Source organism: Betta splendens, chromosome 21 (genome assembly GCF_900634795.4).
Source record: "Betta splendens chromosome 21, fBetSpl5.4, whole genome shotgun sequence".
Classification (NCBI taxonomy): domain Eukaryota; kingdom Metazoa; phylum Chordata; class Actinopteri; order Anabantiformes; family Osphronemidae; genus Betta; species Betta splendens.
Window position 1 is genome coordinate 1,009,144 of NC_040899.1, and position 8,382 is coordinate 1,017,525.

Here is an 8,382-nt window from a genome sequence, read left to right on the forward strand (position 1 = left end):
TGCTAACAGCTGATGACCAGTAGTTTTTTATCTTTCAAAGTTGCTTCTCGTGGTCTCATTTTCTGTTTTAATCCCAAATCATTTGGGTTAAATTTTCCATTAAATGAATTCTTTTAAATATTGAGTAGAAATGACCTCAAGGAAGAAACAGATGCACGGACCTGGGGGCCTGCATGGTCATGTGTGGCTCTACTTTCTGTAGATTCAGCTTTTGCCTAGAACATCACTCAAACGAGCTGTGAAGCAGGCAGCTTCCAGCTGCTTCTGGCTCATCTCATAAACATCTGTACCAAATCTGAATCATCGCATCTCAAGCAGTGTAAATGCAGCCTGCGACACATCCCAATCACTCCACAGAACCTGTGTGGACCTCAGCATTGCATCTGCTAAAGAACCTCCAGGGAGGAGGAGTGAACCGGTCCATCCTCTGGTGAGTCCTTCAGTCTCTGTTGGCCTTCGGGTCTTGGTTCCTCCTGCTCCTGCTGCAAGACAAGGAGACGCTCCACCACACAGTGAGCTGTCAGCCGGGCCTCAGGGTCATGATCCCAGCACTCAGCGATGGTGGAGCAGAATGTGTTCATGCCCTGAAGGACAAAGGAACAAAGGTGAACAGTGAGCAGAGCCAACAGGATTAGAATCAGACTGTGAAATCCGAATCTGACCTGGTGCTGAGTCCAAGCTGAGGGGATGTCCGGCCTTCCTCGGTCTCTTAGCACCAGGTCTCTCATGCTCTCCACGCAGGGCTGCTCACAAACCTTGGAGCCAAATGCCGGCTCGTAGCTCTGCACGTCTGCGCCAACACACACAAAAACATGCCCTCGTTTCAATGTGGTACAAAGTTAGAAGCGAGTCATTTTTAGAACCCACCTCCAATGGCCCGGCAGCGCGACGCCATCTCCCAAAGAACTAGAGCCATGGAGTAGACATCCATCTGTTTAAAGGCCTCCAGGTCCTCCAGGTTCACCCTGGACTCCAGTACCTCAGGGGCCATGTAGCGAGCTGTCCCCACCTGAGGACGCCAGAACAGAGGATTAGCTGTGAGACATTGAACTCTGAGTGACAGCTTCAGTAAACCTGAACACTATACCTGTCCACTGTTGGCGTAGTCGTCCACAGTGAGGGACAGGTCCAGTCTCAGTGCTAGACCAAAGTCACAGAGAGCGCACTCCATCCTGCTCTTCACCACAATGTTGCTACTCTTCAGGTCCCGATGGGCAACTGGCACCTAGAGTAACGCAACCAAAGCTGAAGCACCGACACATACACAAATAAAACCACATCATAGTTCATGTTACAGCTGCTCAAAACGAGTGAGGCAGGCAGGGTTTATGGGTCGCTCCCGATAGTGCTTTCATCTGACTCCAATCATCTGGCTGCTCACACATCACCAAACTAAAGATACTGGGTCAAAGGACAATCGAACTTAATGAACCCGGTGTCCGGCCCCACAGACAGGTTGCAGTAGAGCTCCGTGGTTGCTTTACCTTTGGTGCCCCACTGGGAGTCGTGTCGCTGTGGAGATGAGCTACTCCTCTAGCGATGCTGCCTGCCATGGAGATTAGTTCCTCCCAGTTCAGGATGTTTGCTGTGAGGAAGTCCTGCAAGTTCCCCAGGCTGTGATAGTCCAGAACCAACCAGTACTTCCTAAGCATGTGGCCCGGCGGACCCCTTTCTTCTGCAGCCAGGAATCGAACCACGTTTTCATGCTCCAGTTTTGGGTCTGAGAAGACGGAGCACTCGTTTCTCCACGAGGAGTACTCCACAGATGGAAACACCTTCACTGCTACAGTTTCATAGATGCTGACTTTGTGCTTCGAACCCTGCAGCAGACGTGCCCTCCACACCTCAGCGAAGCGACCCTTCCCCACCAGGGCCTCCAGTTTGATGGGCAGCGGTTCAACCCGCTGCCCCTCCCACCCGCGGTCACCTTTGGAAGACAGCATTTGAGCATAGGATTGTTCTAACTGTGGACCAGGACCCATCCCAGTCTCTTTTCCATCCTCCCCTCGATCTCCCAGATGCTCACATGGCCGGTCCAAAGCCTGGTAGAGTTCTGGGGTGCATTTGCTGGGCCAGTTAGGGCGTGCGGCAGGGCCCGGTTTATTGGAGCAATGTGTGCGGTACAAGTAAAAGGCTGCAAGGGCGATTAAGGCCACGAGGATGGGGGGGGCCATGCTGACCACCACCACAGGAATCACATCTTTACTTTGCAGCTTGGAGAAACCTGAACAGAGAGAGGAAAGAGACCTGGATTACCCCCAATGGATCTGCCTGTCCGTCCGTACATCCACCCATACCCACCTTCTCCCTCAGCCCTCCCTCAGTTTACCGTTGACTTCCTTGTTGAAGATGAGCCTGTCGTTGCACTCATGCTCCCCCTGGCAACCACAGACCATCATGGCTCCATCGTCTGCCGGCTGTGCTACCATGAGACACTCTCTGGAGGTGAAGTTCAGCAGCAGGCCGGGGTCCACGCCCTCCAGAGGCAGACTGGGGTGGTGGCACATGGTCTGCACAGTCATGGTGCTGTTGGTCTTTCTCCTGGAGGAAAACAGGGGGAAAAAATGGATTCATGATTGTATTAGACTGGAATATTTGAGGATCACGTTCATCTGAGCTGCAAATGGTATTTTCCCTGTGGGAAAAGCAAACATCACACATGAATGTGATCTGTTTAGCAGCTTTAAGGTCTGATAGCTCGACTGTTGAGCGACTGTGAGGCCAAGCAAATGTCCCTTCAGTTGCGTGTGTGTTTGTGCAGGTCTACACAACCTGAGCAGCTCCATAATGAACACTGTCAACTTTAACCTCAATAAATCAGCATTCTCCTCCTCCCCATCAGTTTCCTGCCAGAGGCTGGGAGGCAACAGGAAGCGGGAGGGGTACAGTGAGGGGGATCCCAGTGTAGCAGCCTTATCCAAACAAAAACACAAGCCAGCAGAAAGTTTCCAATTGTGAAGAAAGTGATTAAAATCACAAGTTTCCTGCTGCCTCTGAACCACTGAGTGAACAAGGAATCACCTCATCTGCTTCATAACGCAACACATGATAAAGCTCAGCTCCGCTGTCGTGTACTATCGTTGTGTACTACTGTGGTTTACTGCCACTGGCTCCGTCACAACTCAGGCCTCACCAGTGGTTGGAGATGGAGATGGCAACCATGGAGAGGCTCATCCTCAGCCACCTTTGCTCTGTGGTGGGGACAGCGATGGACGACCGACTACCTCCTCACCAACCGACCACGGTATGTGAGGCTACGCATCATGTGTCTGAGGTGGTGGTTTCCAGTGCTGGGGCCCCTCGGGGGACGGTGTTCTCACCGTTCCTCTTCACCTTCTACACACAACTCCATCAACTGTCACATCTAGAAGTTCTCAGACGACTCTGTGTGTCCGAGGGGAACGAGCTGGAATACAGGTCAGTCACTAAGGACTTTGTGGACTGGCGTGAGTGCAACCACTTGTGCTTAAACACCAGTAAGACCAAGGAGATGGTGATTGACTTCTGGAGGAGAGCCTGTCCACTAGACTCTGGAGGAGGACGTTGGCCACGCTCACATCCATCATGGACAATTCCTCTCACCCACTGCACCCGACTGTGGGAGCTCTGAGCAGTTGCTTCAGTGGAGACGGATCCACCCACAGCGTAGGAAGGAGCGCTACCGCAGGTCCTTTACCCCACCGCTGTTAGACTGGACAATGTGGAGGTCTGACAGGCTCCAATCTGCACTCATTTGTTTGGTCACTTACATTTGACACTTTAACTGTCCTTTTACTGTACTGTATGTGTGAGTTGGAGATCTGTTCATGGTCTTTACATGCTACATGTTTATCTACACAAACTTAATGCCTGAGCTGTTAATATGTAAAGCTGTTAATACGTAAGCATGTCTTATGTTCCTTTTTGCACGTTTTTCTTGCTTTATATAGTTATTCTGTTGTTTTTCCTGTGGCTGCTCCAGCAGTTGAACTTCCGCAATGTGAGATCAACTGTATGTATTGTCACCAAACCATTTGAGTCTGCTCTGCACTCACCATATTGCAATGCAGATCTCTTCAATGGCGTTGCAGAAGGACGACAGGGAGCATTTAGAGACACAGATGCTGTCCTTGCACACGGGACTGGACGCCTCGCACCACTTACACAGGTTGTAGCTCAGGTGGCTGAAGGACTGGACATGAGGATGATCTGCAGCACGAAGAGGGACAAGATGACACACATCAGGGTCTGGAGGACAGTTCTAACAGCAACAGTTACAAAAAGCAAAGAGGCAAAAAACGGAAGTAAATGAACCAAGACAAGCGCCTTGATCACGCGCGCACACAAACGTGGTTCATCCTCACCAGCTGTTTTCTTCTGTCTTTGTCTTTATCTCTAACATCTGGAATAGCTTCAGCTGTGTGTGTTTGAGCTTATTTCCATTATTGTGAGGACTTTCAGAGGATGGTGGAGCCTCTATGTGTGTGTGTGTGTTAGTGTATTCAAGAATAAATTGAAGCCAGAAGTTAGTGTTTAACGCCCACCCTCAAAGGCTCATGGGAAATCTGAGCGCTCCACTGGGCTCACAGGCGGAGCCCCCACTCCCATCACTTTATGTTAAACAAACACACACTCTGCATTTTAGGATCGCCACGCATCCTCCCCCATTTAAAGGAGCAGCTCATCCTTTGGGAACGACTCGGGCTGCCCCCACCCCCACTTCCCTCCGCTACCAATGGAGCACAGCTGTGACTGTCTCTGCTTCTCCTCCGTCCTCTCAATGTCCACACAACCACAGGAAGCTGAATCAGCGACGACCATGTATGGTCATGTGCTGAAGCGGCTGGTAACGTCACCGGGTCAGCCCTGCTACTGGACTCAGTGCTGCCAAGGCGCCGTTTGGCTCCTATTAGAGTTTACTGGTACCAGTGCCAGCCCGTGTCCTCTCCAGTGACACTTGCTCTTTGTCAGGTGATCCGTTACAGCTGCTCCTTCGTGTAACAGCAAAGGTCTGATCAGTGACAACACCTAGTCACTTAACTTAAAAAGTTACATTTGCAGCTTCAGTTACAATTCCTCACTTGGCGAATCTGTGGTAACGTTACACACTTGATATTTGACTTGTACTCACGTGTACAGTATTTCTACCATTTGGTACTTCCAAAACCAACAGAACCACTGCAGTAGCACACACTAAAGGCTCTGGCTCATAGGCTGTATTGATACTTTTACTGTATTTACGATATGAAGCTCAACGTTTTACTGCTGTTACTTTAAGCTTAATTCTTGTACTTGTACATTTTGCTGTTGAAACTCCGCAAGGACGATTTAAAAGTTGGGGGTTTTGTCTTGCAGAATCTTACAGTTTTACTTTTGATCTGAATTCTTCATCCATCCAAACCACTCAGAAGAAGCGACAAACGCCCGGAGCTCAGGCGGCACTCACCGACCGTCAGCAGGACGAGGAGCCCGGTCCAAACCGTCCAGCACCGGGCCATCGTCTGCGGATCAAGTGAGCCGGAGACGCACGCGGGCGCTGGGTCAGTCAGTACGTCTGTCGGTCCGTGGCTGTTCGGCTTCGGGTTCCACACACAGCCGCTCGTGTATTCAGAGGCTCCAGATGTTTTCCATCCAGATGTGTCTTAGCCCCTCCCACCGCTGCTGGACTGCTGTTAATGGCACACGCGTAGTATCTACCGTAGGACACCAGCACTTTAGTTTATTCATCGGTATTTCTCCTCGGTGTCGGTGAAGCCGAGGGTGGAACAGGGTTCGGTTCTGTTCTAACAGGGTCTAACCACACTCAACAAATTCAACTGTGTTTTATAACCTGTTCGTCGCTGAATAAGGATCGCTATCCAAGAGCTTAAATGAAACAACGCAAACACAGTTTCCACTAACAGCGCATTTTAAAAAACATGCCGCGACTTTTAGCGGTAGTTTGTCAGGAGCAGGAAACATCGGGCGTTTCTGTTTAACCCACGTAGTTTTGTATTGATCCGACGACTTTATCAAAAGTAGAATAAATCTAGGGACAGAGAAGCGTCATCCAGCTGAACCAAATCACCGGTACCGACCAAAGATTTAATCAAAGATGTAACTTGCACTTTATTGCAGAACATTACATTCTACCGGAATTTTAGTCTAGTCCAGAGCAGGCTTCACAGAACACATCTCCATGGTAACTAGACTGGACTCATTCATATAAACCCAGAATAATTCCACAGAGGAACTGATAAACATTACTTCCGACCAAATCTTTCATAATAAAATCACCGTCCTCCTTCCTATTTTTGAGCTCAGTAACGACGATATGACTGTCTTATTCTGAAAGGACCGAAGCAGAAGTTCTTGATTTAAAGTTTGCGGTGCCCAAAGGTTTAGGAGGTTTTAAATTCAGATCTGTGATTGAAGTCTAGAGACATTTGGCGCTGAATGATCCTGAACAAAAACAGGAAGAGGAGGATCCAGTGAAACCACCGCCTCAGAACATGACCTGTCACATCAGCACTAGACGGTCTGGATGTGAAATTGACCATGGACTGGACCAAGTGTGTTGGGTTTTAAACTGTTAACCTGCTGTGTTTCAGGGATGTGAAGAAAGTTCTGTTTGTTCCTTATGCTCTGCACGACAGAGACGCCTACAGCAGAAGTGCCCGGACCAAGTTCCAAGCCCTGGGTAGGAGGCGTGATCTGGGCTCAGTCACATGCTTCGAGGTGAAATGACGTAAAAAGCGAGTCGAGCTAAAACTGTCTGGTTCTGCAGGTTACGAGTTGGAGAGCATCCACGAGGCCTCGGACCCGGTCGACGCCGTCAGGAAGGCTGAGGGCATTTTTATAGGTATAGATGTTGCGTTTCTTATCAGCCCTCCTTCCCTGCCTGCTCACCTCAGACGGTTCCACTTTGGTCTGGTCTCAACCCACCCTGTGTTCTGTAGGTGGAGGAAACACCTTCCGGCTGCTAAGAAGCCTCTACGACAACAAAGTGGTGACGGCGATCCGGAGGCGAGTCCTGGAGGTGACTGACACGTGCCTGTCTGTATTTCTGCATGGTGTAGGTCCAAAACCCAGCCCGAAGCAGGACCTCATACCTGACCCACAGTTTAGACACATGCTGCTCATCCTCAATCTGTTCTGTTGACCTTAGTATCTATCCCACAGTAAAACTCTGACACAGACAACCAGAACCTTTTCCATGCCCCCCCTCCAGGACGGCGTCCCCTACATGGGGTCCAGTGCCGGCACCAACGTGGCCACCGTCAGCATCAGCACCACCAACGACATGCCCATCGTCTACCCTCCGTCCTTCTCTGCCATTGGCCTCGTCCCCTTCAACATCAACCCTCACTACCTGGACCCTGACCCAAATAGCCGCCACATGGGGGTGAGTCAGAACCACACTCATCTTTCTCGGGGGGGGGGGGCGTTTACTGGCCTTATTTCAGTGGGTTTGATGGTTTACTAGACGAATCGACAGTAAACTGAAGACCTGGATTCAGTTCTGGACACAGCAGATAACAAACGATGCAGAGGATCAGAGGACTTTGGACCGGGGGCAGCCGCACCCCATGGTTAATTATCTTCATCAAGGTCGCCTTTGTTTTACGAGTTGGGTCAGAGAGCCTCACGTGTGATCAGCTGCAGGCCCAGTCAGAAGGAAGTTGAGCAACACGTGCTGCAGCATCAGCGTAAGGTTCTGCATGTGTGGCTGGGCTGGGCAGCTCCACTGAGCAGGTGGGCCTTTATTCAAAGTTAAAGATTGGCCAACATTACAAAGAGCCTCAGTCAGAAACTGCTGTCACCAGCAAACCAGACGGTTCCGGACAGATCCGACTCAGGTGTGTTTGTTTCCTGTTGCTGTGCAGGAGACCAGAGAGCAGAGGATCACCCAGTACCACGAAGAACCCGATACTCCTTGTGTCCTGGTGAGCTTCCCTTAACCAAAGTCAACTCCTCAGCAGTGCCACCTGTGGCAGGCCAAGTGGGCCGGGTCAGCTCTACCTGTGGTCCAATGTAAAAAGAACAGCTAGTCTGCAGCACAGTCAGCTGACAAAGCTGTTTCATGTGTTCAGGGACTGAGGGAAGGTTCCATGCTGCTGGTGGAGGGAAACAAAGCCACGCTACTTGGAACTACCAGGGCCAGACTGTTCACCAGGTGAGTCCATTGGGAACCCAACAGCACCGATGTCTGTCACCACAGTAATGAATGGTGTGTATGTTCCAGGGGGAAAAGGCCGGTGGAATACGATCCTGGTAGTGACATGAGCTTCCTGCTGACAGACCTGAACTGAACGATGGCCACGGAACCCAGGTCCTGGTTCTGCTCAGAACAGAATAAAGATTTGACAGAAACACAATTTGTGAGTTTGTGCAGGTGTTTGTGACGTCAGACATCCCATAATC

The 8,382-nt window shown here is 50.3% G+C and overlaps 2 protein-coding genes across 5 annotated transcripts; one reads left to right on the forward strand and one right to left on the reverse strand.

The window, feature by feature from the left end:
- Positions 1–386: 386 nt before the first annotated feature.
- On the reverse strand, positions 387–6,306 carry tgfbr2l (transforming growth factor beta receptor-like). Of its 3 annotated transcripts, none has more exons than XM_055505190.1 (8): positions 5,430–6,306; positions 4,035–4,188; positions 2,330–2,541; positions 1,485–2,224; positions 1,088–1,225; positions 868–1,009; positions 663–790; positions 387–584 (listed from the first exon to the last, which is right to left on the reverse strand). In XM_055505190.1, the coding sequence occupies exons 3-8, from the start codon at positions 2,520–2,522 to the stop codon at positions 387–389; spliced, it is 1,539 nt and encodes a 512-aa protein (XP_055361165.1). In that variant the 5' UTR covers positions 2,523–2,541; positions 4,035–4,188; positions 5,430–6,306. The 3 variants fall into 3 exon arrangements, with proteins under 3 accessions (XP_055361165.1, XP_028991958.1, XP_028991959.1); XM_029136125.2 differs by having other exon boundaries at positions 5,426–6,306; XM_029136126.3 differs by lacking the exon at positions 5,430–6,306 and adding an exon at positions 4,344–4,497.
- A 35-nt stretch (positions 6,307–6,341) lies between these two features.
- Positions 6,342–8,336, forward strand: si:dkey-69o16.5 (Alpha-aspartyl dipeptidase-like). 2 transcript variants are annotated; one of them, XM_055505191.1, is made up of 8 exons: positions 6,342–6,496; positions 6,570–6,658; positions 6,746–6,820; positions 6,918–6,997; positions 7,190–7,363; positions 7,845–7,904; positions 8,052–8,134; positions 8,180–8,336. In XM_055505191.1, the coding sequence occupies exons 1-8, from the start codon at positions 6,471–6,473 to the stop codon at positions 8,268–8,270; spliced, it is 678 nt and encodes a 225-aa protein (XP_055361166.1). In that variant the 5' UTR covers positions 6,342–6,470; the 3' UTR covers positions 8,271–8,336. The 2 variants fall into 2 exon arrangements, with proteins under 2 accessions (XP_055361166.1, XP_028992002.3); XM_029136169.3 differs by having other exon boundaries at positions 6,347–6,496; positions 8,204–8,336.
- The last annotated feature ends 46 nt before the right edge of the window (positions 8,337–8,382 follow it).

What these genes read in the sequence shown, in the direction of transcription:
- si:dkey-69o16.5 (XM_055505191.1), top strand. Translation starts at nt 6,471, where the DNA reads ATGACCTGTCACATCAGCACTAGACG. An exon ending in GACCAAGTTCCAAGCCCTGG is followed by an intron (nt 6,659 to 6,745) that starts GTAGGAGGCGTG and finishes CTGGTTCTGCAG; the next exon opens with GTTACGAGTTGGAGAGCATC. An exon ending in AGGGCCAGACTGTTCACCAG is followed by an intron (nt 8,135 to 8,179) that starts GTGAGTCCATTG and finishes CTGTCACCACAG; the next exon opens with TAATGAATGGTGTGTATGTT.
- tgfbr2l (XM_029136125.2), bottom strand. Translation starts at nt 5,477, where the DNA reads ATGGCCCGGTGCTGGACGGTTTGGACCGGGCTCCTCGTCCTGCTGACG. An exon ending in CTCCCAGTGGGGCACCAAAG is followed by an intron (nt 1,226 to 1,484) that starts GTAAAGCAACCA and finishes GCGTTACTCTAG; the next exon opens with GTGCCAGTTGCCCATCGGGA. An exon ending in CAGCTTGGACTCAGCACCAG is followed by an intron (nt 585 to 662) that starts GTCAGATTCGGA and finishes TTTGTCCTTCAG; the next exon opens with GGCATGAACACATTCTGCTC.